Source organism: Zeus faber, assembly GCF_960531495.2.
Source record: "Zeus faber genome assembly, chromosome: 9".
Taxonomy (NCBI): domain Eukaryota; kingdom Metazoa; phylum Chordata; class Actinopteri; order Zeiformes; family Zeidae; genus Zeus; species Zeus faber.
Genome location: NC_137197.1, coordinates 2,029,745 through 2,047,492, shown reverse-complemented (window position 1 = coordinate 2,047,492; position 17,748 = coordinate 2,029,745). Strand labels below are relative to the sequence as shown.

The window sequence follows — 17,748 nt, the reverse complement described above, 5'->3', positions numbered from 1 at the left end:
CGGTGAGCCAATCGGTTCCATGTTTCATATAGTAGCTGTCCTGCTCGTCAGGTTACTTTAAATGGGACGTTTAATAATCGTATCCATTCTGTATCGTCAGAGGGCCAAGAGGCCGAACGACTGAAAAGACGTTTCTATTTTTTTTTGTACAATTTTAAGCCATAACGTGTTAAACGTTACTCTGAGTTTAGAGGTTAGCGTTGCATTGATTGGTTTTCTGTCGGGAAAAAGCGGCGACTGCGACGTATTAAGCAGGAGAGAGGGAGGTCAAAGGTCACATGACACCGTCAGGGAGGCGAGACGCTTGATGAAGAGCCTCAGACACAAATCAATGAAGTTCAGTTGAAACTGATCGTCAACCGTTATAAAAGGAGTCATTAGACTTTTGTTGTTGTTTCTTATTTGAATGAAAGGGAAACCAGACCAGAAACCGTGACGCGCTCCTCGCTGAAAGTTTCATTTTCTGCTTTTTCTGTTCCTGCTGTAGGACTGTACCACCTTCTAACTGTGTGTGTGTGTGTGTGTTCTTGCTGTAGGACTGTACCACCTTCTGTGTGTATGAGAAACACAGGCACGTTGGCAACAAAATACATTTCTGTGACATTTTAGAATAAATAAAAATGAAATTCTTTTTTCAAATGTTCTTGTTTGTTTTTCTTTCTGTGTGAATGTATGAACGTGGTGCTGCTTTCAGCTCACGCTCCAAACGCTCAGCCACACCTGGCAAAGTTAAAGGTGCAGTGTGTAGAATGTAGTGGCACCTAGTGGTGAAGTTGTGGATCTCAACCGACTGAGCCCACCCCGTGACGGTGCCACGTGAAAAACGTGAAAGTCCCTCTCGAGCGCCAGTGTTTGATTTGTCCATTCTGGGCTACCGTTGAAACATGGCGGTGCAACATGGCGGCCCCTGTGCAGCGTACCCGCTCCCTATGTAGATAGAAACGTCTCATTCTAACATGACGAAAACACAACGATTCCTGTTTTCATGGGATTATACAGTAATTTAAACATGGTTATGAATATTATATTCCATTTCTGCACCTTCGTGCTGCTCGGCTGATTTCAGGTCACAATTCAAACCATCAAGCAAACGGAACAAGGTCAGGATGAGTAGTTTGATCCAGGTGGTGTTGCAACGCAGCCGCTCTGCTCCACCCACACAGAACCAAGCGTCCGAACAGAGGAGGCATCAAACCGCTTCACTCCACAGCCGCTGCCCTGAGCCACACCGTCCCACGAGGTGCGCTCCATCCCGCTCACCTCCACGGAGATCGTCCTTTGGAATAAGATAAATAGGTGGCACAGTGCATTGCACTGCTGCCTCACAGCGAGAAGGTCCTGGGTTCGGTTCCCACCTGGGGCGCTGTTGGCACCGTGCTCCGGTGGCTTATCTCCCAAACTGGAGCCTTTCTGGGTGGAGTTTGCATGTTCTCCCCGTGCTCACATGGGGTTTCCTCCACCTAATGTCAGTAAGGACTCCCCTCAAAAACATGCACCCATCATGGTCTGACCAGCGATGGACACTTATCACCTGGTCCCCGGGCGCGTCCACGAATGGTGCCCCCTGCTCCTGGCTGTGGCCCCGGAGGAAGCACAAGTCAGGATGGTTCAATGCAGAGGAACCATTTCACCGGCCGCCCTTCAAAGCGTGTGTGTGTGTGCATGTGTTGTAGTGTGGTGTGCTGTGTGACAAATAAAGATTGTTGTTGTTCTTCTTCTTCTACATAAACACCACAGACATAAGGAAACGTCTCCAAAAAGAGGCAGCGTTCCCTGTAGCTCCGCTCACAGCCTCTGGACCAGTCACAACGTGCTCCCTGACTCCGTTTTATATATATGATAATGTGTAGGAGCAGCAGGACGCGCTGATCATTTGGGAGAGTTTCAAAATGTTCATAGTGATGAAAACATGTCCACGCAGAAGCAGCATAAAGCAATGCGACGGTGAAATCTAAATCTACCGTTTTAGTGCATCTGCTTATACATTGTTGTGCCAGTTTATCCAAGCAGTTAGAACAACAAACCCCTGAACCCTGCGCTGTGACAGGTAGAAATGCAGGCAGCAGAGTGCAGCAAAGCCCCGGTGTTTTGGTGCAGGCGCAGCGCGGGCAGCTATACGCCAGTGCTGTTGATGAACTGAAGGACCCTTCGCGCCGCTCTCTCCTGGACAGCGAACCTCAGCAATGGCGGATTACGACAACTACGATGATCGGGACCGGGCTTACGGGAGCTTCGGCGGAGGCAGGGGGTAAGAAAACACATCGATGGGCTTGGCGAGAAGCGGTTATGGGCCGCAGGGCGGGAGCGGCGCGCTGCGGGGTGTTTCTCTGCGGGCTCCGGGTGATGCACGCACGGCGCTAGGCCTTGCGGCGCCTCCCGGGACGCGCCACCGCAGCAGGCCGGCAGGTGAATGGGGAGTCGGCGGGAGGAGTCAGGAAACACCGCGGATCGGAGACAACCTCGTTAGCATCACAGCTCGATAGCATCACAGCCAGTTAGCATCACAGCTCGGTAGCCAGGATGGGCACCGGGCTTGCGTCCCTGTGCGGGGTAAATGCCCAGCCAACACCTCCAGTACAGCGGGTTGATAGATGTAACATCTGCTGGGTGCCGGGTGCTGCCGCCAGCGGGGTAGCGGCATGCCGGAGCCCACATGGTCCTGACGAACATCAGCGTGTTGGAGGGCGGGGGGATGCCGATCATTCTCCCGCCTGCCCTCCGCTCTGCGGGCCGCTTCCAACTGGAGACTCATCCGGGTGGATGAGCTGGATCCAGCGAAGCGGAGCAGGGATGCGGCTGTGGTTGGCCACACAGCGGCCTGTCCACCACTCATTTGCGTTTTGCAGCCATGCAGCCCGCGCCGCGTGTGGATGAGGAGCTGCTGGCATCGGGGCGGATGGTCCCAGCCGCCATGCGGCCAGAGCAGCTGCACAGCGGCATGACGGCGTCTGCAGGCCCCCCAGGAGTCAAATTCAATTTTAATGAATAGCCCCTAAAAGTCATAAAATGAGTCTTAAATGTGAGATCATGATGTTTTCATTCTAACAATTTGTCCGATTTTATTGATCCATATATTTAATTTTGAAAAAATGAGTCAGGTGCTTCTGCATCAGTCGCATTTGTGATGTTCTAGAACGTACCACTGAACCTGATACTTACCTGTAGAGAGAAATCCAAGAAAACCACTATTACATTTTGTCAAACATGTCTTAAAACGTATTAAACTCTGATTCCTGCAGACACCTTAAAGCTCCACCTGGCTCCTTGAACCCAGATCGAGCTTCTCTGCCAGGGACTGGTTATTTGTCTCTGTGGCATCAGGTCTGAGTTTATCTGCTCTGCTCAACTGAAGGATGACAACGTCCAAGAAACTTAACTAGTAAATGTATTTATGTTGCAGTGCTTTTGTTTGATGCATTACATTTACTGGAGGTTCAGTTCTAACCACCAGTGAGCATATTGTGGATCTACTTGGCGCTTGGACCCGTCGGGGCGGTGCTGATGGTGGAGGTTCCTATTACGACCGCAGGTCACCGAATTAAGACAGTGCTGAATATTAGTCTTGCTGCAGCAGTCTCTGTGCCAGAAGACAAGAGTACAATGTTAGTTTCTTTCGACAGAATTCACCTAGTGATTGATAACCTTCCAAAATCTCCAGTGATAATGATGGTTATCTGAAGAGACGTACCAGATTCAACTAGATGTTTAGAACAGGAGCTCCAGACGACGGCTGGTTCCCTGGTGTCCAAGACATGGCAGAAATGTTGAAACACCATTGTTGTAAAGTTATAGCAAATAAATTGTATACAGCTTGTATGTACTCACAAAGAACAAGTAGAGTGTAAAGAGTGTAAAGATTTATTCAGAAGTCAGCATGGCGAATAAACACTGAAAAGCAATACTTTAGCGAAAATAGTTTTGTTTCTTCCAATAATTGTTGGACATGTCTGTCGCTGATCCATTGTTCAGCCGCAACTGCATCGTTTAGCATGATCAGATCTGTGTGTGTGTGTGTGTGTGTGTGTGTGTGTGTGTGTGTGTGTGTGTGTGTGTGTGTGTGTGTGTGTGTGTGTGTGTGTGTGTGTGTGTGTGTGTGTGCATATCAGGCCCCGTGGTGGCGGTCCCCCGCCCAGAAAGCAGAAGGAGCTGCCGTCTGAACCCCCCTTTACGGCGTACGTGGGCAACCTGCCCTACAACACGGTTCAGGGAGACATCGACTCTATCTTCAAGGAGCTGAGTGTCCGAAGTGTCCGCCTGGTCCGAGACAAAGAGACGGACAAGTTTAAAGGTGGGACACACATAAACAAACACAAACATTCACACCACCATCTGCAGAAGGCCAGATAAATATGTATGTAAGTAAGCAAGTATGTAGCTTCAGACTCGTGTGCGGTGCCAACGCGTCCGGTGGACTTGTACCGGTTCGTACCGTGCGTGCGTGCGTGCGTGTGTGTGCGCGCGCGCGCAGCCGCAACATTAAACCGGTGACATGAATAACATTGATCATCTGGATCCAATGGCACCTGTCAAGGGTTAGGATATATTATAATACTTTTACTGTTATATATTTGTATTATATTTATACTGTTATTTATTATTATATATATACTGTTATAATTGTTATTGTGTATATATAGATACTGTTATTTATTACTATTATACATAAACTGAGATATATATATATATATATATATATATATATATATATATATATATATATATATATATATATGCATGCATGCAGTGGTTACTGCCTACCAAAAGTACTCCAAGGAAGGACGAGCGGTGAACCGGCAACGGGGTCCAAGGCTCATTGATGCACGTGGGTAGTGAAGTCTAGCCCGTCTGGTTCCATCCTACAGAAGAACTTCTGTAGCACAAATTGGTGAAAAGGTTAATGCTGGCTATGATATAGGGTTGCCAAGGTTACTGATGTTACAGTGTTCCGGCGTACACGATTACATTACTTGCCCACCGTCGTTGTGCTTTATTTATTTCTTAATTTATTATTATTCTTTAAATAAAACCCATTCAGTTATTTTTTGTGCGTCAGCACCGACATTTATCGAATAAAAAAAAAATTCTAGTTTGTAAAATATTAAGCGTGTTATCAATAATTAGTGGGATGCTACGGAAGTGAAAATGTCTACTTGTGTGTGCGCACACAGCAGAGTCACAGCACAGTCTGCTTATCACAGGAGGAGAGGAAGAGAAAGAAGGATCTAGACCTTAGATCGGGACCTCTCCTCCTCCATCCGTGATAAGCACCCACACCCCCGTTGTCAAATGTCTGGTGTCACCGTGAGTTTATTAACAATGGGCATGTGAGCGTCAGAACTGGAAACATGGGGCAATGGAAGAAGGTGGCCTGGGCTGATGCATCATGTTTTGAGTCGGGGGGGTGGTTGGTGTTTATAGAGTGTTAGGGGAGGGGCCATGCCGCTCTACATCATCGAGTCATGATTTAGCCCCGCCCAACAAATTTGGGGCCACAAAAATGGTGAGAAACAGTTTTAACGGTGTAACTCCACGATTCGGTACGGCATCGTTCAGTCTTTTCACATGTTTTCAGCAATCACTTGCTAACATGTGTAATGTGTTTAGAAACAAATCACTGAATTCACTTTCCAGGAACTTAAACCTGCTGTGACCAGCGCCGACTTGATCAAGTCCCTCAAAGTAGGAAATCACTCCAAACTGCCCAAAAATTCTCACTGTTTCGCCAGCCTTCGATCTCATCAGTTTTCTGGGCTGAGGAGAAACTCCTATCTGCAGTGGGATTTAGGAGAGGTGGAGTTATTAGTGGAGTTAGCAGCAACACACCGAGGGAGTGCGTTACCATGGATACTGAGACCGGTCTGCTGCGGTCGTATAACGGTATCGTACGACCAAGAGTCTGTTGTTTTTATGCAACATTTTTATAGTTATTTATAGAACGTAGGTAAACTAATAAAGAAGGTATGGATTCTTCCGAAAAAACGATTTGATGCCTTGCTGAGCAAAGTCCTTTTATGTCCTTCAGTGCAAGTTTGGAATTGAGTTCATCCATAGAATGTAAATATAATGAACTTCTAGTGTTAACTGAGCTATCAGTTTAATTGAATAAGATAAGAATGTATTAAGACTTCAGTAATCTTCATGAATGTCTCTCATCCAATCACCATGTGTGGTGTTAACTAAATGTTTGTCATCACATCAAATCATTTGCATACTGCTTTTGTAGCCATCGCACCCCCAGATGCAGTAAGTTCTTGGAATTTGATATTTTTTGGGAAACAGGGAAGATGCAACTTGGCAACAGAGATGGTTTGGAGCCATCCATCATGCTTATTGAAATATGTATTTTGAATCCAGTGTGGCTGTGTAGCGGTGCAACGGATCACAAAACTCACCGTTCAGATCGTATCACGGTTTTGAGCAGCAAAAAAAAAAAAAATATAGTAAGACAAATTTAATTTTGATTACTACAACAACAACAACAAGACCAGAAGTTCAACATTTAGATAACATCTCAAAATATGTCAAATATTCAATACTCAATTGTTAAATTAAAGTGCAATATAAGACATGCGTGATACCTTCCTTTAAACATGACAGTGAATGAAAAGATAGAAGTAGGTTCATTCAACATGTTCAAGTTCTCACGTTTATAACAAACTAAGTTTCATGAAAATGGTTCCGAAAGAAGCGAGTTCCAGTGGATTTAGTAGAGAAGTCTCAACACCCATGGTATATGTTTGTACATGTTGGTGTGTATGTTGTATGTTTGTGTACATGTTTGTATGTGTTTGTATATGTCATCCAAGTGCGTATGTGTGAAAGCTGCTTGCTGCCTGTTACGTTGCTCCAACTTTTGAGTCTGGCTTTTTAACTTTCTTAACTTTTATTCTCTTTTGTTTGTTCTTGGTTTTTTCGCTCAACTCTGAAGTCCTGCTCTCTCTAACAAAGTTTTTTTTTTTTTTTTTTTTGAAAGTTTTCGTGTTTTTTTTCGTGTTCTTATTATGCCGCTTCCACCGGGACACGCTGCCTTTGTTTACTCCGGAGAACAGCTGATTGCGCTAATGCCGGCCGGCATAGTGGCCAGACCAGCTGATATACCATCTGAACTCTGGAAGAATACACCGGGGATGCAGAGGAGGGAAGCAACGTCGGGGGATGAGTGGAGGGTCGAGGCGGGACGGGCTTATGGAGAGGAGAAGAATTAAGCCGTGTCTCCCCGCTGTTGTTATGGGAAACGTACGGTCTCTTAGCGACAAAATGGACGAGCTAACGCGGAGCCACGCAGAGTACCGGGAGTGCAGTCTGATGTGTTTAACTGAGACATGGCTGCACAGGGACATTACGGACCAGAACGTCTCTGTCGATGGCTTCCACACCGTCCGGGCGGACAGGGATTGTATCGAGGATGCTGAACTGCTGAACTCCGTCCATACTATCTGCCGAGAGAGATCCCGCACGTCATCATCGTTGTCCTGTACATCCCTCCCTCTGCAAACCTAACATCTGCCTGCAGCATCATACACACCACCATCTCCAAACTTCAAACTCAACACCCCAGTGCCCTCATCTTCATGTCGGGAGACTTTAACCATGTCACCATGAACAGAGTTCTGCCGACTTTCAAACAGTACGTGAGCTGGCCTACCAGAGAGGAGAGGACCCTGGACCTGATGTATGCTAACATTAAGGATGCATACATCTCCTCTTCTCTCCCCCCTCTGGGCAGGTCAGATCACAACCTGGTTCACCTCAAACCCTGCTGTGGAAGCCTACGACCACAAGGACTGTGAGGAGGTGGTCGGAGGAGGCTTATGAGGCACTGCAGGACTGCTTTGAAGTGACTGACTGGCCTGCACTCTGTGACCGGGCCAATGAACTGAACCTATTTTTCAATAGGTTTGATATTGCGGCCCATCCCCCACAAGTCTCTGCCGCTGGCTGCTCAACAACTACTGCCACTTTATCTCCCCCTACTCCTCCTCCTTACAGACCCCTTGTCTGTTCACCGCCTCAATTCGCACCCACCTACTCCACCCCTCCCCCCTGCTCTACATCATTTCCTCCACAACCTGAGGACCCCACCCCTCCCCCAACTGTCACCTCTACAGTGTCCTTCATGCCTGACCTGGTGAGAAGACAGCTGACGAGACTCCACTCCGGCAAAGCTGCAGGCCCCGACGGTGTATTTCCCAGGGTGCTTAAAGCCTGTGCCCCCCAGCTGTGTGGAGTACTCAGCCAAGTCTTCAGCCTGAGCCTGCACCTCCAGAGGGTCCCTGTGCTGTGGAAGACGTCCTGCCTCGTTCCTGTGCCGAAGACGCCGCGTCCCAGCGGCCCTCAGGACTACAGACCGGTGGCTCTGACGTCCCACATCATGAAGACCTTCGAGAGGCTCGTCCTGGAGCAGCTAAGGCCTATGGTCAGGCTTTTCACTGATCCACTACAGTTCGCCTACCAGCCCCGCCTGGGAATTGAGGACAGCATCATCTACCTGCTGAACAGAGTCTACACTCATCTGGACAAGCCGGCGAGTACTGTGAGAGTCATGTTCTTTGATTTCTCCAGTGCTTTCAACACCATCCGTCCGGCTCTACTGGGTGAGAAGATGGCTGCGATGCAGGTGGAGGCCCCCATCGTGTCCTGGATTGTTGATTACCTGACGGGCAGACCACAGTATGTACGCCTACAGAACAGTGTGTCTGACAGGGTAGTCAGCAACACAGGGGCCCCGCAGGGGACTGTCCTCTCTCCCTTCCTCTTCACCCTCTACACCTCAGACTTCAACTATTTAACGGAGTCCTGCCACCTTCAGAAGTTTTCTGATGACTCAGCAATAGTTGGTTGTATTAAAAATGGTGATGAGAGTGAATACAGGACTGTTGTGGGCAACTTTGTCACTTGGGGTGAGCTGAACCATCTGCAGCTCAATGAGACTAAGACAAAGGAGCTCATACTGGATCTGAGGAGGGCAAAAACACCCGTGCCCCTGTTTCCATCCAGGGGTCCCTGTGGACACTGTGGAGGAGTACAAGTACCTGGGGGTGTACTTCAATAACAAGTTGGACTGGACCAGAAACACAGAGGCAGTCTACAAAAAGGGCCAAAGCCGACTCTTATTTCCTACGGAGGTTGAGGTCTTTTAACTGCCGGACGATGCTGAGGATGTTCTATGAGTCTGTTGTGGCCAGTACCATCTTCTTGGCTGTCACATGCTGGGGCAGTGGGCTGAGGGTCGCAGACAACAACAGAATAAACAAACTAACCAGGAGGGCGGTGATGTCGTAGGAGAGGAGCTGGACACCCTGACGACTGTGGCAGAGAGGAGGATGCTGTCCAGGCTTCAGTCCATCTTGGACAATGTCTCACACCCTCTCTACGACACACTGGCCCAGCAGAGGAGCACCTTCAGCAGAAGACTCCTCTTACCCAGATGCACCACAGAGCGCCACAGGAAATCATTCCTGCCTGTGGTCATCAATCTCTACAACGCCTCCCTCAGAGAGTCAGACACCCCCTCTCTGTAACCTGACCTCAAAACACGGACTTCCACTTCTGCACCTTCTTTTTTTTGTACATTTTATACCTTACCATGTGTATATAGATATGTTTATATGTATATTTATATATAAATATGTTTCTTAATAATTATTATATGTTGTATGTAAATATGTTGTATGTAGATTTGGAGTTGTAACGAAAGTAATTTCCCCCTGGAATTATTAAAGTATTTCTGATTCTGATGTTTGTATGTGTTTGTATATGTTTGTGTATATGGTGGTATGTTTGTGTATATTTGACCCACCGCATACCTTAGGGTCATTGGCGGAGATTTTTTTTCTTTCCCATCATCTGAAAATGGAGAATCAGAGCTTCCAAACAAGGTGTCACTTGTGCAAATCAAGCAAATATTTTCAATGCTATGACTTGTTCATGACAAGGGTGTGGCAAACTGTGTTTCTAAGATAATCATCTCCAAAGTTTTACCCACACCAGCTTCATTCAGCTCCCACAATGCAGCTGGGGTTGGAGGACCAACAAAGCCACTTAATGGCTACTTAACATACTGCTGAATGGGCCAATCGCCAACAGCTCAACAACACAACTGATTTTGTTAAAAAAAAAAAAGCTTGTATTTACCAGTAAGAATATACATGTTTTATAAAAGTGGAATTATTTTGGAGTTTAAAAGAACAGACAACAAAATGTAGAGTATCAATAATATGAGTCTCAGAAAATCTGCCACCAACCAATGTTTGTGTGTGTGTTGGTATGTTTGTGTAAATGTTTGTATGTTGTAACGGCGGCAGTAAAACTATTTCACTATGATGTTACATCTTGCAATTGATATGTTGGTATGTTTGTGTATATGTTTGTATGTTTGTACGTGTTTGTGTATATGTTGGTATGTTTGTACGTGTTTGTGTATATGTTGGTATGTTGTTTACTAGCTAGGTGTTGACCGCTCCAATATGGCGTACGAGCAGACGCATGGCGGTGACATTTACTTGATATGTGGTAAAGTAGCAGCGACGCAGCGTCAACCAATCACTGACCTTCATAGTAAAAGCAGCATCTGTCTTGTTTGTCTTCTTTAACTACAACTCTGCCTCCACATTTATGGAATTCTTACTTTAATAAGTAACAGCGGCAGTAAAACTCTATTTCACTATGATGTTACATTTTGCAATTGATCCGCGGTTCACATGCGATCGGAACCACAGGGGGCGACCCGTACGGATCAACCAGCTTCCGTTTCACCACTACCTGTGTCACCGTCTGATTATTAAGATTTCTCGTTTCAACTAGAACCTCGCTGTGACATCTGTCTCCGTCAGGTTTTTGTTACGTGGAGTTTGAAGACTTGGAGTCTCTAAAAGAAGCGCTGGCGTACGATGGTGCGGTGAGTATCTGCCAGCTGACTAGGTACCCGCCTGTCTCTCTGCCCGCCTGTCTCTCTGCCCGCCTGTCTCTCTACCCGCCTGTCTCTCGTCCCGCCTGTCTCTCGTCCCGCCTGTCTCTCTTCCTGCCCGTCTCTCTTCCTGCCCGTCTCTCTACCTGCCTCTCTCACAGAGTACTTTCTGTCGTATAGCTTCTGAACGACCGGGCGCTGAGAGTGGACATCGCAGAAGGGCGGAGACAGGAGAAAGGAGGCGGTGGTGGTTTCAGCTTCAGGAAAGACGACAGAGGTAGCTGGACTCCTCCTCCAGGTTGTTTACTCCGGCTCTGGTGTCTGAAGGCTTTAGATTAAGAACTGATAAAAGTAAACTATGATGTTGTTTCTAATCTGCTTTGGAGTCTTGAATATTTCTTGGCAGTGCACAAAGGCCTTCTCAAACCTCTGTTTGAGAAATTAGACCAAGAATCTGGAATTTAAAAAACAAGCGAATGAGAATTTGGAACGACAGAAAATTTCAGATGAAATTGATACTGTTGGAGATGATAAAATTTCATCACATGTAACCTGAGGCCTCCAGGCACTCTGAACTGGACAATATACTGTCTGTCTGTCTCTGCCCCTCCAATTGTTTGTATGTCTCTCTGTCTAGCTGTCTGTCTAGCTGTCTCTCCCTGTTCTTGGTGTTCCGATACGTTTTAACATGGAGTTTTGTTTCTAACAGTAAATGATTCTCTGCATTTGTAAATGGTTCGCTGCATTAAATCTGCTCTTCACCTCCAAGTTAATTCAGAAATACAGTTGGTCCCTTTCAGGACCAGAGACTAGTACGTAACTAGTACTAGTAAGGAATCCAGTGATCTTCCAATGTCTCAGAGTGACAACAGAAGAGGAAAACATTAAGAATCCAACTGACTATCAGACCAAAAGTACAGTTTTTATTATAATTCTTCATAAAAAATTTGCATCTTCTTTCATTCAGGCATCAGAATTATTATAATTTGACAACATCTTAACCTAATATTACAACACAGCAGAAAGACTTTATAGATCATATAGAACTTTTTATTTGGGACGACTATTGATGTTTATACTGTTATTGATGGATAGACTTGGACGTAGAGAGACAGGTTCCACTCGTCTTCACCTTCATCCCTTCATCCATACTTCCTGAACCCTGTTTTTGTGTCGCTACAGGGCCGTCAGGTAGAACAGAGACAGATGAAAGTGAGTCTCAAACTACTGCTTTACCGACGACAACTGTGTGAAATATTGGATGAGTGTATTTGAATCTGGGTTCTGATTGGACGGTGGGAGGAATATCAATCTGTATCTGCTTCTGTGTACTGGATGCCGTGTTAAAGAGCTGAGGGTGATCACCGTGAGCTACGGCGTGAGCTCAGACCTTTAAGAGTATCAGCACTAGCATGTTAGCATATTAGCATTGTTAGCATGTGCCAGTGCAGAGGTTCCCAACCACCAGGCCGCTGACCAGTGACGGGGCATTTGCCACCGGGCCGTGAGAAAGCAGGCTGCGTGCCCTGTTTAGTTTGCGCTTTTTTTGTTTTTGCCCAACCCAATAATTATTGATTGCCATAAGCACAACTCTGCTGTGCGATCAGAGCGATCTCAAATCAAAAAGAATTGAGCGAAAACCAATAAAAACAATGTGTATTTGTTGTAGATTTATTTATTTCTAATTGAATGGAAGAAAAAAAACTGCCCCGTGTGTAACGGGTAGACTCTCTCAGCCCCCCCCACCCAGCTGTGAACATTTGGTGCTGGTCTGGTCCGTGATAATAAAAAGTTTGGGAACCCCTGTGCTAGTGAACCGGCTGGTTCTGTGTGGTTGGTTGCTGCTGATCCAGTTTGATGCTCAGATCCAGTACTGGACACACCTCTACTCCTCCTATTCTTTCTCTGTTCTCCACTTCTACTCCTCCTCTCCTTTCCTCTGTGCCTCCTCGTCCTTCCTCTCCTCATCTTCTCTCCTCCCCTACTCTTCTCTCTTCTCATCATCTCCTCTCCTCCCTCTGCACCTCCTCTCCTCATCTGGTGGTATTCAACTCCCTCTGTTCCCTGCAGGTAGAGGAGTTTCTAGAGGAGGTGGTCGGGACTCCAGAGAAGAATCCTTCGACCACTCAGGAGAGGGTGGGCTCAGGGGCTAGGGCTCTCAGCCAATCAGCCACCAGGCTGCTGGGCCACAGCCATTCGGAGAACAATCGTTAATGTTAGCAGCCAACGAGAGCTGAGAGTCCTCCGAAGCAAACGTTCTATTGGTCATCACAGTTGGTCACTGTCAGTACTGCGCTGTCTGTACAGTACAGACGCTGCAGTACTGCACTGTCAGTACAGACCATGTGACACAGCAGCTGAAACTTTAACATTTTGCTCCTTTAAATTTAAATCTGATCAAAACCCCCTGAGATCGGAGTTAGATGTGTCACCGTGGAAACAGCGTTGTCTTGGCGATAGCGTCCTAGCGCTGCTCTGCTGCCTACCCACAATCCCTTTCATCCCACATCACATGTCATCAGTCATCTTACAGGTGGACTGCAAACTGGATCTGTAGCGACCCGAGGAGGAGGGCATTGTTTAACCTGTTTGTCTGTCTGTCCCTCTGTCTACCTGTCTGTCACTCTGCCTCTGTCCCTTTATCTCTGTCCCTTTGTCTGTCCTTCTTTCTACCTGTCTGTCTCTTTGCCCATCTACCCGTCTGTATGTCCCTCTATCTGTCTGTCTTCCAGGCTTCAGAGATGACGACTACATGGGGAAGGGCCGACCATCCAGTCGCCCTGGTGACCGACGTGGAGTTGGAGTTGGAGTTGGAGTTGGAGGTGGAGGTGCAGGCGCAGGCGCTGGCATGGGTCGCTATAGAGATGCTCCTGCCCGCTCAGGACAGACTGACTTCAGAGAACCGTCTGACGGTGAGACGGTGTGACGGTGGTGATGTGCTGTGAGACGGGTTGTCATGTGATGTGAGACGGGTGTCTGAAGTGCACTGTCGTTCACAGAGGAGCGTGCACAGCGGCCGCGGCTGCAGCTGAAGCCGCGCACCGTTGCCGGGCCGCTCAACCAGGTGGCCAACCCCAACTCGGCAATCTTTGGTGGAGCCAAGCCGCGAGAGGAGGTAATCCCCAAGGAGAAGGTGTAGAGACTGAGAGGGGTGGGGCACAGGGGGCGGAGCCTCCCGTGTCCCACTGTAGCAGTATATTTATAAGTACACACACACACACACCGCATGTCCAAACTGCAGCGCGCTGTTCTGCCCAGCCCACTTCCTGTCTGGGTGGTCAGCTGACAGGAAGTCCAGATGTTCACCACACAGAACTCTTCTTCTACTGATTCCCGGGTAGAAGGTCCACGGTGAGCGCTTTAGAAAACCTCCCGATGTCTAGTGTTAGTTTGCTTCTAATGGAGACTCTTCTGGAAGCCAGGTACTCTTTATTTTGAAAAGCCAAACGTACCAGAACGCAGATAAAGGAGCGCAGGGCGCGGGCGTTAACCCAGAACCCACATGAGGGGTCATTAATTAGTCGGATAAATGTTTTTTTCAAATCACAATATTTTAATCATCTAAAATTTTAAGTCCTTCATTGTGGTGTTTTGTTTTTTTTTGTTGTTTTTTTTTTTGTAAAATTTTCCTCTGGATGAGCTGATGATTTTAAGATGTGCGGTTTAGAACGAAGGGAAGCGACATATGAACCGCAGAGCTTTGACGTGAGGGCGTCTCCACAGGAAGTGACTGGTTGGAGTTCCTGTTCAGAGTTTAGCGACTAATGACGATTTCTTTAAGGTCTTTAGTAATGCATCATGTCATAACAAACCAAACATGGAGGTCTTCATTTATAGTCACACTTTAGTAGGACTGTCCCAAAATAGTCAAGAACAAGACAAACAAGTTTTCATTGGTCGGTTTGTCACAGGAAAAAAAACCTCATTGGTAGCTACGCCTTGTCAAACTGAACCTCAATCTGTATGGACCTGTGAATGAAACGCTGGAGGGCTTTTCATTTGAAACATTTTAACAAAAATAAAATGTTCAGTCTCCTGGCTGGTTGCTCTGGCACATTCAGAAAAATAATGACTGTTTTTGATGAGCGGTTTTTGCCGTTAATTAACAGGCGTCTCGCTTCGTGCACGCAGCGCTTGTAAATAAATGTATATTTTAAAGGCTGGTTATTAGGTTTTGTACTTATCTGTCATGTAGCAGTGTTAACTATGTTAGTTATAACATTCTTTCTCAGCCCTGGAACTCAAACCATTTTCTGATGCCCCAAAAGTATCTATTTAAATAATCAAATTCATATCGTAAACGTGCGACGATTAGTCTACTAGCAAAATCTAGTCGGGAGCAGCCCTACACTTAGGTAAATGTCAAGATTGAATCCTTGATTTGAATGAAGACATTTTGGTTTGTTTTAATGATCACACGTTCAAACACAATCAACGTTATCACAACATCCATGCGTGACGGGATGCCCCGCAACAGCCACCAGGACCTTCTCTGTATCCCAGCATGCACTGGTTTATATATCTAGAGGTTCACAATCGTCCAACTTCCCTTTAGAAGGCCCTCTGGGGTCCCTCTGGTCTGAAGGTCCCTTTGGGGTCCCTCTGGTCTGAAGGTCCCTTTGGGGTCCCTCTGGTCTGAAGGCCCCTCTGGGGTCCCTCTGGACCAGAGGTCCCTCTGGGGGTCCCTCTGGACCGGAGGTCCCTCTGGGGTCCCCCTGGTCTTAAGGTCCCTCTAGGGTCCCTCTGGACTGGAGGTCCTTCTGGGGTCCCTCTGGACCAGAGGCCCCTCTGCGGTCCCCCTGGTCTGAAGGCCCCTCTTGGGTCCCCCTGGTCTTGAGGTCCCTCTGGGGTCCCTCTGGACTGGAGGTCCTTCTGGGGTCCCTCTGGACTGGAGGTCCTTCTGGGGTCCCTCTGGACTAGAGGCCCCGCTGGGGTCCCTCTGCTCTGAAGGTCCCTCTGGTCTGGAGGTCCCTCTGGGGTCCCTCTGGTCTGGAGGTCCTCTACTCCCTCTTAACGTCTTTCTTCTTCGATCCCGTTGCAGGTTTTTGATCAAGTGTTTTGAATGTTTGCCTCAGTGTCCAGACACCAGCTGGTCACCGCTGGGTGTGGCCAGGCTAAAGGGGGCGGGGCTAAAGTGATGTGTTGTCGTGAATCGGACCCATCGGACGCCTCTAACCATGGCCTTGTTTTGTCTTGTTTTTCTTAAAGAGTGAAAACTAAACATTATTCTGGAAGGAGGCCTGGATCTCTGGATCTCTCTTCACCAAAAATCTTTCAGACTCCGCCTCCACAGAGAGCTGATTGGCTGGGGCAGCGCTTGGCAGCCCTCCTACATGTCGGTTTAATTCTGGGTGTGGGGTGGGGGGTCTGCCTGACCTTTGACCCCCCCCCTCTCCCGCTCCTCACTCTTGATTTCTAAATGAAAATGTTTGAAAGATTTTTGATCCCAGGTGAAGAAGAGACAGCTTCCCTCTGATTGGCTGTAGCGTCCTGTCTGCGTCCTCCACTAAGCTAAGCTAACGTTACTCGCTCACTCAGTCACCAAACAGGATCATCGTCTAATGTTCCCGATCTGTAGCTTCCCGCAGACAAAGTCTAGATGCTTTCTGAACATCATGTGTGTTGACAAGAAAACAAACAACAAAAAACATTTTTATTTGACATTTTACTGGAAATGGAATTGGAAACGTGAACCTTTTCTTACTGTATTATAGAAAGAATGGCTGTTTTTATTCTTTTGAGTTAATTTGTTTCCTACACGGTTTATGGCAATAAAAATGTACCATCTGACATGAGAATGTGTTTACCCTTTGGGGCGGGGCGGGGCGGGGCTCCCCATCTGGTGGGTGGAGGTAGAGAACCTCTAGTATTTTGTCAAGTTGTCAGGTTTAAAATCCGCCTTGGTTTGTTTTTATCTGAACTAGAGAACCAGTGAGCTAGATGTGAGGATTAAGAAAGGACATTTATTCCTGACCCTTTTATTCAGCTATGAGAGATATTTTAAATCTGTATTGATCATCTAACTTGAGTCTGTAACCAAGCTTTTAAACATATGAGCTGATGAGCCTTTTACATTTTGAATGTATTTAAATTTGTGAATCTCTAGTTTTAAGATCTGAAACTGAAGCTACTGATCCAGCAACACCTTCCAAAACATCACAGCGAGGCATGAAATGTTGTGTACGAGGTAAACACTCACCAAACAAGTATTCAAACTCTAGAAATAACTTTCTATTGAAGGCCAGGTAACTTAAAGTTTATTATAGAGACAACGTTGATATTGTTAGAAGCCAAAAACACTTGTGGTTTTGAAGCCTTATTTTTAAAAGCAACTTTGTTGAAATATTGAAGTGGTAATTATTTTGTTTTACAAAAAACCCCACTTTGATACTTAAGCAACAGCCATCCAATGTATTTGCATGTGCTCCCCTATACAGCGTTTCAGTTGTTGGCGGCTGGGTCCACCTTTCAAGAATCAAGAATTTTATTCGCCACTTTCATACATATATGCAGTGAAATGTCATGCAACGCACCCGGTGATAACACACAATATGTCCTCGGAAAAATTTCTAATAGCCCAACTAACTGACTCCTAAAACGTAATACAGTAGTCGAATACTTATAGAATAAAATAAAAATATATAGAATAAATTAAAATATAATAAAAATAAGATGAAATAAAATGGAATAGATAAAGGGAATATGCTTATGTATATGGAATAGGCAATTATGTATATACAGATATGTGCATTAAAGTGGCATGTGAATAAAGTGAGGTAGTGTTTGAGATAATACAGCACAGTATACAACAGTACGGCGCAGCAATACGGCATCACGAACAA

General features: G+C 46.5%; 1 protein-coding gene across 1 annotated transcript; it reads left to right on the top strand.

Moving 5' to 3' along the window:
* The first annotated feature begins 2,118 nt into the window (after window positions 1–2,118).
* Window positions 2,119–16,696, top strand: eif4h (eukaryotic translation initiation factor 4h). Its single transcript, XM_080007002.1, has 8 exons — window positions 2,119–2,248; window positions 4,107–4,288; window positions 10,833–10,897; window positions 11,087–11,183; window positions 12,089–12,118; window positions 13,639–13,818; window positions 13,906–14,021; window positions 16,115–16,696. Exons 1-8 carry the CDS (start codon window positions 2,184–2,186, stop codon window positions 16,124–16,126), a joined length of 747 nt encoding a protein of 248 aa, XP_079863128.1. The 5' UTR covers window positions 2,119–2,183; the 3' UTR covers window positions 16,127–16,696.
* Window positions 16,697–17,748: the final 1,052 nt, after the last annotated feature.